This window comes from Ambystoma mexicanum, chromosome 7q, assembly GCF_040938575.1.
Source record: "Ambystoma mexicanum isolate Mex_15411 chromosome 7q, UKY_AmexF1_1, whole genome shotgun sequence".
NCBI classification, from domain to species: Eukaryota; Metazoa; Chordata; class Amphibia; order Caudata; family Ambystomatidae; genus Ambystoma; species Ambystoma mexicanum.
The window spans coordinates 847,904,588-847,923,789 of NC_090941.1; the positions used below are offsets into that span (position 1 = coordinate 847,904,588).

Sequence of the window (19,202 nt, forward strand, 5' to 3'; positions counted from 1 at the left end):
CTTCTCCGGAGAGAGCTGGAACCAGTTTGTTGACAGCCCCATGGGGACCCTGACTAGCCACAAGTTCTCCCCAGTCTTCCTCTTGCCCTGCCCTTTTGATTGCCTATTTGCTGTAAGTCTCCTTGTCGCTCCGCCACCAGCTTGTTCCTCTTTCCACACCTAAAGCCTGCCTAGGACGGTCACCATCTACTTTTTAGCAGATCATTTCCAATGCCTGACTTTCTCCCTCTTCAGCCCTCTTTTAATCTCCCTGCCTGTTCCAACTCTGACACCCACATTAAGTTCTTATTTATTTATTTATAACGCGCACCATCAGGCCCGGGGGCATCAGGGCGCAAATTTGGAAATGTTTACATACAATACTTGCAAGAGAAGCTACATAGGATCGTTACAACAGACAATGACATCAATGTTTACATACAATAGTTGCATAGAGCGGTTAGATAGAATTGTAGCAACAGACAATGAGATCCAATATTTACAGACAGGATACATGCAAGGTATATACAGCGAAATCAAGGTAAGGCAGGTGACTATGAGGTAGGGCCGTAATAGGAAGTCTTAGTTCGGAGCAAGGAGCCAAGATTTCGATTTCAATTTGAAGGTATTGAATGAGACCTCAGATCGGATGGTAAACGGGAGGGTGTTCCAGAGCTTGGACGCGAGGACAGGGAAGCTTAGGCCCCCCGCTTTTTGAAGTTTAAACCTTGGGACCGATAGGCAGTGGGTCTGGGCTATTCTTTGAGGCCGAGTGGATGAGTGGCGGGAGAGACTGCTGAAGAAATAAGGGGGAGCCTTGTTTGCCAGGCATTTGTGGGTCAGGGCCAGTGTTTTTAGTGAAATTCTCTGCTTGACAGGTAACCAGTGTAAATTAGTTCTAGCTTCGAGATATGGTGGTTTCTAGGGATGTTTAGCGCAGCCCTAATGCCGTTATTCTGGGTGATTTGTAGTTTGTTCAAGTTCCCTTGACTAGTTCCTAGGTAAAGGGCACTGCAATAAACAATTTTAGGCATGATGAGCGTTCTTGCTAAGGTAATGCAGTTGGGGGTGGTTAGAAAAGGTCTAGAGGCTGCAATCAGTTTGAAGGTGTAGGCAGCGGATGATCTAACTGCATTAGTTTGTCATGTCAGTGACATGGTGGCGTCAAGATAAAATCCTAAAGTTTTTGTGTCTTTGGAGACCTTAATGGTGTTACCGTCTATGATGAATGATTGGTAGGAGGGGTGTAATTTGTGAGACGTTGCGAAGAGCCTGAAATGAGGATCTCCGTCTTGCAATCGTTAAGACATAATTCATGTTGGGCCATCCAGTCCTAGATGACCAAGTAGACATCCTTCAGGACCTTCGTGTCAGCCATGTAATCACCAGTGATGGGAATGAGTATCTGGGTGTCGTCAGCGTAGTTGGTGTAGGACACACCCAGATAGTCAAGTACATCAAAGAGGGGTTTAGTGAAGACATTGTAGAGTGTGGGCGACACGCAGGCCCCTTGAGGGACACCGCAATGAATTGGCGCGGGGTTAGCGGCTGCCGAAGGAGAAAAGACCCTCATAGATCTGTTACTCAGAAAGGATTTAATCCAAGTTGTGGCTGAGTCAGAGCAGTGGGCAGCAGAAAGGAGGTGTTGGCAGAGGATTTGATGATTGACCAGATCAAAGGCTGCCGAGAGGTCTAATAGGAGTAGCATGGCTAGTTTCCCATTACCTTTCAGGTGCTCAATTTGGGTTTTTAGGTCTATCAAGGCTGTTTCAGTCCCGTGTCTCTGAGGCGGAATCCAGATTGTCTCAAACCTAAGAGGTTATTAGATTCCAAGTAGTCTTGGATCGGCAGGTATGCTGCGCAATCTAAAATCTTCAGCAAGAAGGGGACCGTGGTTATGGGTCTGAAATTGGTGGGAATACTAGGGTCTAAGGATGGTTTTTTTAGCAGTGGGATCATCCAAGCATCTTTAAGGTTGTCTGGGACAGTGTCTGTACTAAAGGATGCGTTAATGAAGGCCGTGATGAAGGGGGCCAAGTCGTGGGCAGAATCCTTAATGATAGGAGCAGGACAGGGGTCACCTTGACAGTTTGACTGTTTCATTCTCTTAATGATGTCTTCCACTTCAGCAGTAGTCAGGGGCACGAAGGTAAAATGTTTAGTATTATGGGGAGTTGGGGGAGCATGCCTTAGCGGGATTGGAGGACAATTGTCTTGATTCAGGCCGTTTTGTTTGTCTTTAATTTTAGATTGTAACGTGGATATTTTATTTAGTAAGGCGGAATGGATGTTGTCGCACCATTTACTGTCTTTGGTACAAGTATCAGGAGGGGTGGCTGGCGATTCAAGTTCTTTAAGACTATTAAAGAGCTCTTTTGTATTAGAGTCTTCTTGCAAGATACGGTTGTTTAGCAACTCTTTTTTTGCATTGATAATAGCGTGTTTGTAGAGAGGGAGGCAAGGATGAAACTGTCTTTATGCTCATCCGATGGGTGACTTTCCAGCGATTTTCCGCGCAGCGCTTAGCTTTGCAGAGCCCTTTTAACTGAGGTGTAAACCAGGAGTTAAGATGTGCGCGTGGTTTAGACTTCCTGAGTTTGATGGGGGCGATTGAGTTTATATCTGTGAGCATAGTGCGATTGTAGGTGTCTGCTAAGGTTGTTGAATCAGTGCTGGAATGGGTGATTGCAGTGTGAGCAGGGAGTAGCAAAGGGAGGAGTTTCTCTTTAGTTATGTCCCTTTTATTTCTCGTGGGGAGGGCTGGGGCAATTAGCGGAGGCGGGCGCGGTGCTGCTTCAATATTGAAGGTAATGATGTGGTGATCAGACCAAATGCACGGGGTGTTGGAGAGGACATTGATCATACAGTTGGAGCTAGCTAGCCAGTCAAGAGTCCTCCCTTTGTTATGGGTGGGTTCTTGGATGTGCATGGTGAAGCCAAAGTCAGTCAGTGCATTCTCTAGGTCTACGGCAGAATGGTCATTGGGGTCGTTGAGTCCTAGATTGAGGTCACCTGGATTGATAATTTGAGAGTTAGTTTTAGTTTTGTCCAAAAGTAGAGTGGACAATTCACCAACAAAGGAGGGTGCTGAACCGGGAGGTCTATAAATAAGGTGTAAGGTGATTGGGTGTGAGAGGTAATTTGACTGCGAGTAACTCGGCTGACTCAAGTTGGGGGTTATTAACCACTCTTAGGCCAAGGGAGTTTTTATGGATAAAGGAGACTCCGTCCCCTTTGGATTGGGCAGTGTTGCGATCACAACGTGTGATACCGTAGTCCGGCGGTATGGCTAGGGCTAGTGACGGTCCTGATGCAGCATGAAGCCATGTTTCGGATACTGCGAGTTGTTGGGTCGTGAGGAGGTCTGCGATGTTAAGTGCATGTGCTGTAAGGGATCTGGCGTTAATAATGGTGCCCTTGATCTGATGGAGTTTGGCAGGTCGGATGGGAGTAATAGGTGTAGTGTTAGGAAAGGCTGAGCATGGTGTTTTAGGTATGGTGTGATTAGGGTTGTTGTGCATTATGTGTGGCTTCTTGAGTCTAGACCCCAGTCTCTTGTTTCTGAGTGCAAGAGAGCAAGGCTGATTTGGTGTGGGTTTCCTCGCAAAGTGATGAAGCCATAGGGCAGGGTCTTTAAGGTACTGGTTCGGGGAAATGCTGCTGTGAAGGAACTCATTGGGAGTGGTCCCGAGGGAGCTCATCTCTGGTAAGAAACTAGGCAACTGAAGGTAGTAAGGGCTGAGTGCAGTGGCGCTATCAGAAGGCTGAAACAGTGGTGATAAGGAGTGGAAATTGGGGGGGCGCGTGCTGTGGGTGAGTGAATGCGGCCAAGTAATGACAGATGGCATAGAAGGTCCTAAATAGCATGATGGTAGTAGAGTGGTAACAGGCAGGCACAGTGGTAGCAATGACGGTTCATTTAGTAACAATCCATAACAGCCCGGAGGGCACAGTGCAGAATCCCTCACACAATGCGACCCAGTAATAGGAGGCAGCAGTTGGAAGTTTAGATGTAAGGCAAAATGGTTGCTGCAATATAGGAATGAGAGTAGCATGAACTACCACAGTATTCAGAGAGGCTAATGGCTAATGCAACTCAATCCAATCAGTGTTGCTGATGTGAAGGACGGTATGACGATACTAGGTAGATACAGTGTCATATGAGATATAGTTGAGTACCAGTCGATTGCAATGAAGGTATGAGCAGCGAGGCGGCTAAGAGGAAAGTGGGATCTTAGCGACTAAGGTTGCAGTAAATCACCAATGACTACCGAGGGGTGTGACCAGGCATTAATACAAGGCAAACATACCGGCTTAATGCAAATACGTACTCACGAGGATTTATAGTCCAAAGCAGGGTCATGCGCCATCCTTCGGTGAACAGGGGCAAACAGGGCCTTCGATGGCCTTTGATGAGGCCGGTTCTTCCGCCTGCCGGCGGAACAGGCAAATACACAAAGACTGGTTGCTTAGCAACCACGAGGACGCTGATCCTCGTTGTGGCGCCGCATCGTGTCAAACATTTTGTTTCTTGATCCAAATGTCGGCGCTGATGCAGGCGTGTAACCCGGGCTGCCCAGGGTGAAAATAAGATGCTGCAGAGGGCGAACCTGTGGCGGAGCCTGAACAAGGTGAATCAGGCAGTGGATCCTCATCGACTGGGCGGGTTGCACAAGGCTGCTGATGCGTGATCGGCACGCTCACGACAGGTGGGTCAAAAGGACTTTGGTGCTGCTGAGGGTCGGTGGGGGCTCCTGCCCTCGCCACCAGATGGGGTGAACTGTCGATTTCAGGGGCAAACGGGGCCTTAGATGGCCTTTGATGAGGCTGGCTCTTCCGCCTGCCGGCGGAAACAGCAAATACAAAAACACTGGCTGCTTAGCAACCACGAGGACGCTGAGCCTCGTTGTGGTGCCACATCGCGCCCGACATTTTGTTTCTTGATCCAAATGTCGGCGCTGATGCAGGCGTGTAACCCGGGCTGCCCAGGGTGAAAATAAGATGCTGTAGAGGGCGAACCAGTGCTGAGCCTGAACAAGGTGAATCAGGCAGTGGATCCTCATCGATGGGGCGGGTTGCACAAGGCTGCTGATGCGGGATCGGCATGGCACGGCGGGTGGGTCAGAAGGACTTTGCTGCTGCTGAGGGTAGGTGGGGGCTCCTGCCCTCGCCACCAGATGGGGTGAACTTCCTCGCAAGTGAAAGTTTGACCTACCCACACCACTTTCTCTGCCTCTTTTTCTCCTCAATATGGTCTTTTCTCGCCTCCTTCTGCCCTCCCAATATTGAAGTGGGGGCTCTACAGCTGCTTTGTAGACCTCCTCTTGCTCCTCTATCTCTTTTGGGGCTGGTAGAAGCTGGCCTATATACCAGTTACTCCAGTACATCTCGGTTCTTCCCCTATGTCTGGCCTGCAGTCTTGTAGAGTTTCATTACAAGTTGGCCTCCACCTGCTCGAAGAACTCTTACCCCCTCCTTCATTAGTTCCTCCTGGTTCTCCAGACACCTTCCAACTCCCTCTGCACACTCAAAAACTCCTCCCCATTCCTGCTGTAGCTGCAGTCCTCCTTCCTTCTAACTTCCTCACTGGCTGACTGGGATTCTGGATTTACAGGTGTCCTGGGCCCTTGTTCCAGCCTCTCTTTGGGGTAAAGCGTCTCGGGTGTGCAGACTTGGAAGCTTGGGCGTTTGACTTTTTTGGGCCTGGGTCGGTGTCCAGTGTCTGTGGGACCACAACCTCAGGAACTACCTCCACCATCTTGGAGTTCCTAAATTCCACTTCCTGTAGAGTTGGTTGCTAGGGTATGACGTTCATTCATCGCCAGTTTTATTTTCGCTGCACCTTTTACTGAAAATGTTTTAATGAAAGAAATCATCGAACAACATGTGGGCTGGCGGTAAGGGCATGTAAGGGGTAGGTTGAGGTATAGGGAGTAAATAATAGGGGATGAAGTGTTTGGCGGGGTACCACACAAATAAAAAATAAATAAAAGATGTATTCATTTTTGACAAAAAAAGCAGCGAAAAAAACGGGAGATGAATGAACATAGAAGCAAGCGTTGCTAGATCCCAAACAGGTGGTAACTTCCAGTTTGGAAGTAGGCTCTGGAGCTGGTTGACTGCCTCCCGAATTCATCAGCCTAGCTCCTTTCTATCTCTTTATCGATAGAAGAGTAGTTCCTGTACCCACGCAAGTGGAGCTCAGCAGGGCCACTGCTACTTTTTTTCCCTTAAAGGGGCGCACCTACTTGTCCCACTGGTTTTCCAGGGCAGGCTCGGACTGGCCTATAGGGCAATAGGCCGATGCCCGAACCAAAACCACAAAATCCTGGTGTGGGCCAGTTTTTCAGGTCAAAGTGGGGCTTTTTTTGGACAATTTGGGCCAGTTTGATGAGTTAATTCACTCTGCGGCTAGTAGTTTTGACCAGTGTTGCTGGATAAATATTCTTTAAAATGCACAATTTGCTAAAAAAAAAAAAAGAAAAAGAAAAAAAAAACCTTGGTTACTATTCAAACAACCTTGGTTACTATTCAAACAGTGTCACAAAAGGAATGAATAGCCATTTGCAACTGTGGGACACTTTTTCATTGGGGCCTTAGACAATTTTGTGGCCCAGTACGACACTGGGCAGAATTATCCTTATGGTCCATGGGGTGGGGGGAGGCTATCTCCCAGGTAGCCCTTACAGGGTTAGTGTCCAGCCTGGGTGTCCTACTAGCCCCGAGGTGTTACTCTGGGAGACCGTGGCAGTGCGCAGAGCTAGGAAGGTCAGATGTTGCACCGCACGGCTCAACTCTAGGCGCATTATTGGACATGTAACAACCCCCTGCTATGTGTTGAGGCTGCAGTGCGGTAGGTACCCCCAGGGCTATGATCCCATGTTCAGCGAGTGCCCCTGCCCCTCTGCTCACCACAATGCTGGCTCTTAGAGCTAAGCAGGGACTTTGTTACAGTGGATAGTGCCGCTATAGGTTCGTGAAAGACCGATGATGGGTGCTACAGGAGAAACTATGGGTTTCTGAAAGGTGCTAGTGTAGAGGAAGATGGCTGTTGGTTACAGTATGAGGGTGAGTGTTAGGTTTTAGTGTTGGGTCCCTGATGCTGCCAGAGCTGAGATAGGGCCCATGTAAAGGGTATTTTCGAGCTCATGAATGTGTATGCCGGAGGGTTACGGCTCTAAAGGCTATACCAATAACTGTGTACAATAATGCTGATTGGTATGATCTGTATTAAGCGGGATCTAGTAGACCACTGACAATAGCAAAACATTAGGACATACTGCATTTGTTTAGCTCCAAATAAATGCATAAAAGAAAATCACAAATATAATGTATAAATATCAAGGGGATGTTTTTCAGAACAAAGCTAAGACATAACAGGTCTGGCGGCAACCCTGCCGGTGCTACCGGATCTTAATTATTTACTGGTACCGGCGCCTGACTTCCCAGTGCCACCGGGCTATTACATGTCCGGCGGCCGGGAAGTAGCACCGGCAACGTTAGCAACGGTGCCAGTGCTCCCATGACAAGTCTGCCTACTGTGGCCGCTGCGCCCAGCATGGTCAGTCAGACCTGTCAGGTACAGCGGCTCAGGCAGGCAGACTTGTAGTTTGCCGGTTCGGAAAGAAGGATGCCGGTGAGCTTACCGGCAAACATGTAATGATGCCCAATGAAATGCTTATGGGCCATCACCTAGATTGCCATTCTTCATAATGAAAATATAACTGGCTGGATAGGGATATGCTTGTTAGTACATTCCGAAAAAGTAGAAGTTCCCAAAAACCTTTAAACACGCTTTCCACAAATGCTTTTGCAATTGTTCATGAACTCCTCATCTCCCGTTTGTTACATTTGCATGCAGAAGAAATTGTGGCAAGAGGCAGGTTAATTTACGTTAATGTGCAGGACTGGCGGTGGGTTCAACCCGAGAGGGCTTTAAACTCCGTTTTCTTAAGGGAGTGTATTCATTATATTAAATAAAGAATACATACATAATCCGGGACAGGAATAGGGTGACTTCTTTCAAACTAGAATGCACAGGTTGAGTTAGTTACATTCCCCCTTTTGTGGGTAAGCATTGATCATCACCATTACTACATACTCATTTTCGTGGTTGTAAAGCCACTCTTGTAGCAGAGAGCTGCACAGTACGAGTTCACCTTCACAGGAATAGAAAAGCACACATGTTCATGCTCAGACGACCCCTATAAAGGCATTCTGGACATCCCAAGCACAAAGCACAACGCAAGTGAATGTGTTTTAGCCTACGTTTTCAATGTTTTATAGCTAAAGCCATCAGCAAAAATTAGAATGATTTTATATAGAGTACAATCAATTTTCCCTAGAAGTGTTTGTCAGCATGAATAATAAAACTATCATATTTTTACACAGTTGTTCATTCAAGATTGTTCCCAATTCAAAACACTGCAATCTGGGATGAAGGGCAGAGTTGGTTTTGCCTGGATTCAAACTTGTGCACACTGGCCACATCTCTGTGAGAAATGCAGCCGATGGCCACACGGGGGCGGGGCCCCGGTAACGGGGCTACACGTTTGCCCTCTGAGGGAACATACACACAGAAAAGAAAGGCATAGACACCAGTGTAGTGTTGAAAGATTTCATTAAAGGATAGAGCGAGAGAGAGCGAGAGAGAGCTTTTTTTTTAATGGAAGATGGAATGTGAAAAAGTAAAGGAGAAAAGAACAATGGAAAATAACTCCTCTGGGGCTGGACAGGAGAGAGAGAGAGAGAGAGAGAAAAAAAAGAATCCCGAAGGATTTGAAAAAGGACGGTTGGTGAAACAGTTGAAAAAGAGACAGAGGGAGAGACTCGTACCTGGGGTGTCGCTGCCTCGAGCGGCCAACCTGGGTCCTAAAACCATCCAGTAGTGCCGAGCAGTGCATGGGGAGCCCCCCAGAGACTGTTTCCAAGGGGGGCCCGAGCTGCTATGCCAGGGGCAGCTCAGACACCCTGTGGCTGTGGTGCATGTCAGCCCACCAGGGGACCAGACCGACGGGCCCAGAAATATTTGTGGCCGAGGCAACATGGTGGTGGCTGCCTGGGCCCCTCAAGAACAGTCTGGCCAGGACCGCATGTGGGGAGGCAGCCGCGACCGGGCTGCTCTGCCATGCCCCAAAGGCCCGCCTCGTGGTAAGCATAGGGGGCCTGTCAGCATTAAAGTCCTCCTGGGATACATATGCAGGGTGCAGCCCGGGTGGAGAAGGAAAGAACGGTAAAGCCAAGAGGGTGAAGCGGTCAACAAAAGTCTCGAAGAGGAGGAGGAAGTCCCGGGCCACTCGGTTGGGCGGCCCATGTGAAGAAAGCCCCAGGCCACAAAGCGGAGCAGCTTGGGTTAAGACACAGCCCGCACCCTGCGTTCAACGATGCAATGCTGAGGGGGCAGGCTAGGAGGAGGCCGCGGCATGCGGCGTTGAGCATGGCAGTGTCCCATAGTAAAGGGGACGCCGCCTGAATTCAAAATGGCCCTCGTGTCACAGCAGTGATTTTGGGTGGGCCACCAGCCAACAGGGACCACCCTGGATATTATGACTACTGCAGGGCACAGCAGTGATTTCGGGTGGGACCCCCAGCCAAAATGGCCCAGCCTGGATATTATCAATACCACGCAGTGGTCGAAGTTGGCAAGAGCGGTGCTCCTATACTTTTTTAAATTACATTTTACTTTTCGTATACTTTTATTAAAAAAAAAAACATTCTGGAATTGTTTAGTTTTAAAATAAAAGTGTACGAAGCAGTTGAAGCTTGCACTGCACTGAACGGTACTTTAAACAGCAGGTGCATTTGTTTGGGGGTTTGTATTGTGCTTGGGAGGGGGTGTTGTGATGGGGTTTGTGGGGAGCGGGGCAGGCAACCAGGGAACATAGTTCCACAACTTCTTTTCATACCACTTTGACCGCTGATACCACGGGTGTAGCGGTGAGAATGGGCAGGCCCGCATGTGCGCAGGGGGCCGCCCAAGACAATTTGTGGAGCACATGCTATGCAGTGAGTGTGTGGGGGCCCCACGTGGTGGACGGTGCCCCCCTAGAGAAGAAAAGAAGGGGCCAGGGCCCCAATTATATGTTCACAAAAGTGGAGATGGGACACACACCAGACCCCGGCAAGCATGGCCATCAGCCTGCAGTGAGCACTACCATCAGATAGCATCCTGGTTAGTGACGGGCTGGCTGACTGCGGCAGTGACCCCACTGTGACATAGTGTTTTTTTGTGTTTGCAGTTTGTAAATATATGTATGTAATGTGTATAGTGCTTTATTGTTAAGTAGGTGAAATGGTAATTAGGGGGAATTGGGAAGTTGTGGAAGTTATTAGGAGATATGTATAGCAGGGTAACTTTTAAGCAGGAACAGGAAGTTATATAGATGGCCATTGTTTTAAATAGGAACTACAGGTAGCCTGCATGAGGTCGCATAGAAAGACGGGCCCACCCACAGATGCCATCCTCTGGCCTCACACTCCATGTGGGTGGTGCCTGAGGTTAGGAAGGGGATCAGTTGCGGCAGACTCATCCTAAGGGTCCCCGAGACCCCTCCAAGGACGAGTGAGCTGACTTAGCCGGTCCCGCTTCGATGGAGCTCAGGCCAGAGGAATCCTATGGTAAGGCTTTAAAGGTTAAGGGTGTTTTAATAAAAATGGGTCACTGTTGGGAGACCTATAAAAATTAAATCTGGTGTCTGTGTCCATTAGGCATCCAAGAACTCGGGGTGTAGCCCTTTTCCTTCTAAATACGATTTTATTTTAGCAGGTGAAGAGCCCCACCCTACTCAGTGGGATAGGGGTGGGTGTGGTGGTATCCATGGGAAATGTCCCTTCTCCGGGGAAGGGATGAGTACACACTTGCACAGACCAGGGCCAGAAAACATGGTCTACGCAAATGTTATGTTAAGTTATATTATATAAATCTTTAATTGTCTGCTCTATCAAATGAAGATTCCGGTTATTAGAGATTTAACTTAATGGAAAAGACCGTAAAAAAAAGTGTATTCACACAAATAGCGTGCCCACGTTCCTCACTTAGAGACGCTCGAATATAATACTACTAAACGGACAGACACCCCTTCATGTAGCTCATTTTGTTACTCGTTAGATGCCAGTGTATGTTAACTTACTGGGGACCACGTTAAGACTGCTTGAACTGAATTGTGAAAACAAACAGCGCTCAACTGTTGTGTGCATGAGGTGTGCTTTCTTAAAATGCCTTACTCAGCACTGCTAGAAACGTGAATTGATTTCATTAAAATGATTAAATGTTACGTGTTTTCCTCCTGCCAAGGCTATGGTCCTTTGGATAAAGTGGCTGTCCCAGGCCTGCATTCCATGCATGCTATTCCTCCAGCCAATGACATTTAAAATGAAAATCTTTTTTTCTCTATGCGAAAGGACTGTCCAGTCATTGCACTATTTACCATTTGATGAATAATTCTATGGGACTTTAAAAGAGGTCTTGTACCATCTGTGCATAATATTTCGTCTTAGTAAAATAAAAGGTGTACAAACGTGCTTTTTGCGTGAGCTGATGTCACGTAATGCAGTCATGATTATGTTTTATGCATTTTTTGACAAGACAAAAGTCAGTAAAAAAATGACGTGCTGCTGGGTAAGCCTCAGATAAAACCGACGAACCACTCTACTGTCCAGCTATCCACATTCACTTCCTGCATGTTCCGCCGTTTCGTGCGACCTTTGAAAGGTACTATAACTCTCTGATGCTGGTCGTGCCAGATAAATCCTTGAACACCACTGAAACTAAGATAAAGCAATTGGAGCACGTTTTGAAAAAAGTGTAGAAATAAGGAGGACTTTCAAACAGGGCGAGTTCTGGTCTGGTTGCTGACCTTGGAACCCAGAGACACGGCTCTGTCATATGTGTAATTTTTGGCAAGTCCCTTTAGCTCTCTGTGCATCATATATGTATAATTTAATGTATGCATCAACAGTTTGATGCCTAGGTAAACCCCATAATATGCTCCCACACTCCATCCCGATTCCCTATCATACGTGGATTCCTTTAATCTGATCTGAACTGAATACCACACACTGGAATGTTCCATGAACAGCCCCAAAACATGTGAGCCCGTAATCTTGGGTCCTCTGACCCTTCAAATTGTGGACACTGCATAGGCTGAAAGGAACTAGGATTAAGGGGTGTACCGTCAGTGATCAGAAGCACTTTTGTTGTGCTTAGTACAAGCCCTTCTATGTTGCTGTAAAGAGCCCCGTATAGAATGTGCTTCAAGCAAGGAATCGGCATATGACATAGAATGCGCTTCTAGCTGCTTTACTCGGACTACGGAGGGCAAAGCAGTCTTCAATGCAAGGTGGAGGGATTACATTTTAGTCTTGAGATCATGGACTACCACTGCATATATAATTATACATATTAGAAAAAAGGGTTTAGCTAACAAAAAACAAAAGTCTACAAAGATTGGAAATATCAACATTAAGGTACTCACTCCATACCACTATAAATCCAAACTTGAAACTCCCGTTAACTAGGACATTAATGTAACGTGCCTAATACTTGAAGTGAGTGTTAAAATTGGAATAGTAATGGTATGGAGTGTTTATACGTTATGGTTCAATTTGTAGTACCGTAACATTGTTATTCCATTTCTTTGTCCACTTTACTTTTCATTATAATAACCATAACTTGATTTTACAAAAGTTTTTTTTAATATCTAATTTCAGTGGGGGGCTTTGTGTGGGGAGTATGGCGTACATCATAAGAGTGTATGGCGTATAAATAAGTATTATAAGTGTTTCCTCTACCAGCCACTTGTACATGGACGCTGTTTACATCTCCTAAAAGTGTTACATACAAATTCACATAAAAGTTAGTCCTGACTGGTGTGAGTTTTTATACGTATAGTAGTGTACATGTACATAATGTATAATTCATACATGCAAATGTCCAGTTTGTGCACACGATATCCATTCATTTAGCGCATGTATTCTAGCCATTCTATAGTCAGGTGATTGGTGCCAAAAGTATGTGCCATAAGAATGGCATAAGGCATATGAATGTTTGGTGTGCAGGAATCTGGCCTCTGTGTATGCCGTATAAGTAGAGTATGAGTGTTTCGTGTAAACACATGAAACACATTGATTCTGAGTGTGTGTCATGTCAGAGCATGTGTCGGAAGAGAGTGTGTGGTAGAAGCAATTGCCATGTGTGTCATAAGTGTGTGTCATAAGTGTGTGTCATAAGAGTGTGCAGTAAGAGCATGTCAGAGCGTGTTGTAAGAGTGTCATTAGAGCTTGCATTGTTTGTGTATTAAAAGTGCATGTGTCGTAAGAGCGTTTAAGAGTGTCTCATTTGTGTGTCTTAAGAGCATGCGTCCTAAGAATATGTGGCTTAAGTATGTGTGTTATAGGTGGTGTGTTGTAAGGAGTAGGACTGTTTGGTGTGTAAGTGTCTGGCTTGTGTGTGTATGGAGTATAATTAGCGTATACGCGTTTGGTATAAGTCATGAAATGGATATATCCTATACGTCTAAAATACATATGAAACCTGTGAGAAACCAGAGGGTATCTCAACCGCTAGTCCCAAGGGATCTCCCTCAAGTGGCCAGGGCACGGCCATCACCTTTGCATCCAGACCCTAGGGGTGGACCAGGGCAGGAGGATCACCTGGGTGAGGGGTCTTCGGGGAGTGGGGATGAGATAGCAGATGGTGAGATGCAGTATTCCCCCCTCTTTTGTTTATCTACCCCATCCTATCTTTTTAGGATTTACTGAAGTACCAACCCCCACCCCTTTTTTTGGACAAACACTGGGCCGAGGAAGAGGGTGACTAAGAGTAACCAGACTCTCACATTGTACTGGACATGTCCCGTTAATCGGATCAGGCAAAGTCGGGCATTTTACCATAAGTGCATATACCTGATTCCAGTTCGCTCTCCTCACCCGAATAAAAGGCAACCCCTAAAGACACTCTGAGCAAGGTGGAATACAAGATCAAGCAGAACCTCCAAGACAAAGGCACATCTACTAGAGCAGAGCAAAAGATCAAGGAACGAGCGTAGGTGGCCTAAAACCCCAAGGCTTCCCTATTGGAGTTGTTGCCTCCGACAGGCCGCTAAAGATGCGTGGAGAAGGCTGTCATGATGCCTGCCCCCGGAATACCAAACCAGGCCCAGCAGCCCCGGAAGCAGGCATCATGCCACTTGGAGCATGCCCAAAAGCCCCAGTTAGGGGCTGTTTGGGTACAGTCCTGGCGCCTATGGCGCCAGGCTCATAAAGATAAAGTCAGTCCTGGCGCCATGGGCGCCAGGCTCATTATTGATAACTTACCTGAAGCAGACCATGCTGCATACTCACCTGAGGCAGACCATGCTGCATGAAGACTCAAGCCAAATGAGGCTTAGGAGGGACTATTTTACTGAAGGGACTATTTTGTTACTTGGGTGGGGCTGTGGAAGAATACTTACCTGGATCTTCTTCCAAGGCCATTTAAACCACGCCCCGGACAGCCACACGTGCTTCGCATTATTCTGCTTGCTGCAGCGTAACGCTCACCGTGTTTTCAGCAGCTCCAGTCTTCAGCCACGCCCGCTTCAGTCCTGGGACTCCTGAAACAAGAAGACAAAAAGGATAAAGGTTAGAACAGGAGTTTTAACTTTAATCCTTATCTGAATCCTGATCCATTTCGCCACGGAACTGAAAGACAGAGGTCTTTGAAGCATCGCTTCGCATTCCTACGGCGCCGCGTTGAACTCACCTGCTTGGAGGTACTTCAGCATTCCTCACGCTCTCTCCATCTCGCGGCTGCCCTCCGACACCTAAGGAGACAAAGACAGCAAGGTGAGCAAGGGGATTCTCAAGGCCATACAAGCTACCCCCAAGGACTTACCTGATTTACCACGGGAGGTACTCACCTCATTTCGGGTCGGCGCAGTCAACTCTGCTTCATCGCCGCACCCCAGCCCCTAAGGGGAAAAACACAATAGACTTACCTGAATCTTACCGAGTGCCGTTTGGAAATCTTCGAGTGGATTAATCGGCAACCTGCAAGGAATCGGACAGAGTGAAGAGCAGACATTTGAACTCTTGTGAAAAATTGGACTTTAGAGTCAATACTGGAACTCACCAATTCCTCTACGCCAGTGAAGTAACTGGTCATCAACGCGCCCGTGCGGTCGACGCAGGATGGAGAGCTCATCCTTCCAAACCATCAGGTGAGACTAAGGAGGGGACATCAAGAGTGATCAGTGGGAAGACAACGGGAGTGGGGAAGGGGGGTTGACACTCAATTCCACGGCTGGTTAATTCCTCTTCTCCTTTGCAGAAGAATATTCTTGCGATCCGGACAAACTAGGCTGAGCGGGCCAGTCCAGTCAGTCATCTCGGCGCTACACGTCACGCTGGTGGAAATCACAGCGGCCCAGTTCCGGTCGATGCCCCTGTGGGAACCAGGTGAGTGTAACAAAGGCCAGATCCCACAAGTGAAGATTGCATTGTGTTTCAAGGATGCCGGCAACCCTCCCGGGAGAACAGAAGAGTTGGGGGGGCGAGGTCAAGCCTGTTGTACGAACATTGACTCGGAAAGAGCCACACTAGAAAGAAGCACACAGCCGGTGAGTTGGCAAGCGACCTGAGAGAATGCTGTGTGAATGAAGTAGCAACATCATATCACAAGTGAAGGTTGCACATGTGTGGATGAAACACGAAGAAATGCAGAAACTGTCAATTAACTTTAAAGTGAAATACAGCTACAAGGTAAGTGATACTAACTGAGTGGTCTGGTGAAAGGAAGTAGCCCAATTGAAATGCTCTGTGAAAGGTGCATTGTTTAAAGCAAATGAGTGAACAAACAGCAATAGTGAAAGTAAATAGTGGACGTTGAGTCGGCGTGGTACTGCATACGTAAGCAAAACCCACGCACATTGGAAAGACTTCGACAGCCGAAAGTGGTCCGAGCCCAACTGAGGGAGACCCGAACTTCATTAAACTTGGAAGGCCAAGCGGGTCTCGATCCACGGTTATGAACTGTGTTGAAAGCTGTGCTGTCTACAGGGATCGCCTTACCTTGTGAGGCCTAATGTGGGGAAGAGTGCTGGTTCAGCCACATTATCATTTGAACACTAACTTTCCCTTTTGCAAAAGAATTCTCCTTTTTACACTTTGTGTACAAGAGATAGAGCATGCCTTAGGTTTTTGTTAGTATAGGCCATTTTGATTTGACAGACTCCACTAGGACTTTTTTGATGGTCGAGACTACTCCCAGCTTAGTTATAGGGCTGAATATAAGTTTCTCCAACCCCAACATTATCAATACAGGTTTTGCAAATTGTATCCATTGTATCTCCTGAAAGCCGACATCAAAGTTACTCCCGAATTTAATGTGAGTTTTCGAAGGTATATTAATGTACATATATACGAAATGTACATACCCTGCACATATGTATACAGTTTGTATATAAGATGTTCATTCATTCTGCTCATGTCTTATATGCATCCTATACGAATAAAAGTTCACAATACTTTGATGTGAGTTTTTAATACATGTAAGAGCTTTATATGAGTTTTACCTTTCATACATGCATGCAATATACATCTTAAATACAAATGAAAAGTGAGTCAGCCCTGACTTTGATATGAGTGTTAATACGCATAGTGGTGTCCATGTATGAAATGTAGATCTTCTAAACCTTTCCGGAGTGGAAGATCAGAGGTAGTAGGAGGTGAGAGGAGAACGTGGGAGACCATGATGGGAAGAGGATTGGAGAGGGAGTAGGAGAAGGAATTGGGAGAAGAATAGGGAGACATTAGATCAGGGAGTGAATTGAACGTGAGTGAGAGTGCGTACAGGGTGGTGGCTGAGGGAAAACTGGCCCCATTTCTTTGTGAAGACCATAACCGGAGTATAATTCAAGTTGGGTGACGCTTAGCAAGTCCAGGGGAGGAGTCAGATTGCTAATGCCTTGGCCTTTAGAGCCTCCCACTACGTAAAGGGTTACTTGTCTCTAGTGCTCAATTTGATTTTTGGTGTCAGGAAAGCCTGAGCTAGAGTGGTGGGAGCCACAGGGAGACTGAGGGACCAGCTAGACTACCCCTTTAGTCACACTATCCAGCAGCCCAAAACACCTCAAAGCAACAACCCAAGAAATTTGCTAATAAAAATCCTTGAACCATATCTCAGATTTTTCAGTTTATTATGGCCATCTGTGACCGTATATATTTCAGAGCCCTAAATTAATGTTTTCCTTGGCATATCAACCAAAATGGTAATTAACATTAAGGGATAGAAGTGCATGATCTTGTCATAGAGCCCTTTTTAGTTTTTGCTTGGAGCGCTTTCCATCAATGTTTGATGAGAATCTCATCTATACACCTCCATCCTGCGCTTTTAAGTTATTTTGAAAACTGATCATTCTACCCCTACCAATTTCTGAATCCGACCCTTGTACAACACCTCTTGTTCTAGATGCTCCGGCTATAATAAAGGTCTTCAATATCAAACAGTTAATAAGCTATGGAATACTCATTTTAAAGCAATGATCACACTAAATGCATCAATCGCAAACAATACATGCTTTCATCAGCAGACACATGTATCGTATGCCTACTTCTTTCTACCTACAAGGGCTCCCTTATAGAAAACTATGCCTCACTTACCATGGATTTTGTTGCTTTCCTCAAAATCTTCAGGCTCACTGAACTCCTCTGGGTTCTTATTAAGATATGTCTTAATGTTGTCATGGAGATACCAGGATGCATTTTCATCAAACACCAAGAAGAGGAGAGCAAATTCATGATCCACGTCTTTTCGGAAACCCTTGTTGTTTAATGTTCCTTTCCTGCAAGTAATTAGTGGACCAACCAGGCCACTATAGGTGTCCTAGAAGATGACCAAAAACAAAAACTGTCGATTTATTTCAAGATCTCTTCTTATAAACATAACTTTATTTGTAGTCGATGCCTATGCAGGAAGTGTACCAATCTTGCATACATTGGCATTTCAGTAGAGATATAACTTTATTGTTAATTGCACAATTTGCATCTCTCGAACAAAACACAAGACAAGAATCCCAAATGACAGAGAATCATAGTCCTACAGGTTGTTATGGAGATTTTACTGAGGATATGACATCTAAAAAGGAGTCATCCAGCACTTGCAGGACAGGCTTGAGCTTGGTGACACAAGTAGAGGTAAAAGGGGACATGAGAAGAAAGTTTAACAAGCATTGACAAACAGGGGGGGGGTCTGTGTGAATAGTGAAAAGGGTGTGTTGTAATCACAAATAAGTGTTTTTGTGAGAAAATACAATTATGTAGGGTTATTTGCTTAGAAATATTGCTAAAAATAATTTTTCTTTAAATGAGTCTTGCCAATAATGTTTTCAAAAGTTATCGAAGGATAACAATATTATTAAAGAAAAACATGCCATGTATAATGGAAGAGTGTACTTGTTAAGTAAATACACATTACACATTCCCCACAAACTGTAAATGTTAACCATCCCCTGCTACCCTAAACAGTATGCCGGTAATTAGCTCATGTTGTATGTTGTAATGACTATTTCTCCAGTAGCAATCTAACGTGGCCTGTAACCCCTACCAATCTGCTTCCCAAAGCTAGGTTCATGCTAAAAAAATAAAATCCCAAACTAAAAGTAGTGCCTGTGGGGTGTTGCCATTTCCTATTTTCAGTCATGGGTGCGAAAGCAACGCATCGAATATCCAAGACAGAAGGGGAGGCAGAGAAGAAACAGGAAGCATAGGCACAGCTTTGCAAGAAATGGATGTTGGGACATCAAGTGAGGGAGCAAGGGAACAGATGGTCAGAGTGACAGTATGGGGAAGGAACGATCATGGGGCTGTGATGAACTTGTGGTTTATGGGGGGGGTGTTAGGATGATGGGGCATCTGAAAACTGAGGGGATGGGAAGGAAGATGTTCTGAAGAATGGAAACCTGGATAGTGCTGGGCAATTGAGAATGAGTGATCCAGTGATTTTCGGAATGAATGTATCACAAAAAGACAGCGCGGAAGGCGATCATTAAAAAAAACCTGACATAAAAGCCCATGCCTTGACAGAAACCAGGGTGAACTAGACATATGAGTGATGGAGATCCTGATGGGACTGTTTTTACTGCAGCACAACCTTTTCTTTATGACTTTGGTGAACAAAGGGAAGTTATGGGATGGGTTTTTAACAGCCCTATACCATGGGGTCCTTGTTTACACAAGTGGAATAAATG

At 46.1% G+C, this 19,202-nt stretch overlaps 1 protein-coding gene across 1 annotated transcript in view; it reads right to left on the minus strand.

Moving 5' to 3' along the window:
- HEPHL1 (hephaestin like 1) overlaps positions 1–19,202 on the minus strand; it is a 537,160-nt gene that overhangs the window by 61,979 nt on the left and 455,979 nt on the right. Inside the window, exon 16 of the mRNA XM_069639277.1 lies at positions 17,617–17,839. Within this exon, the coding sequence (XP_069495378.1) occupies positions 17,617–17,839 (223 nt within the window). The remainder of the gene's footprint in view (positions 1–17,616; positions 17,840–19,202) is intronic.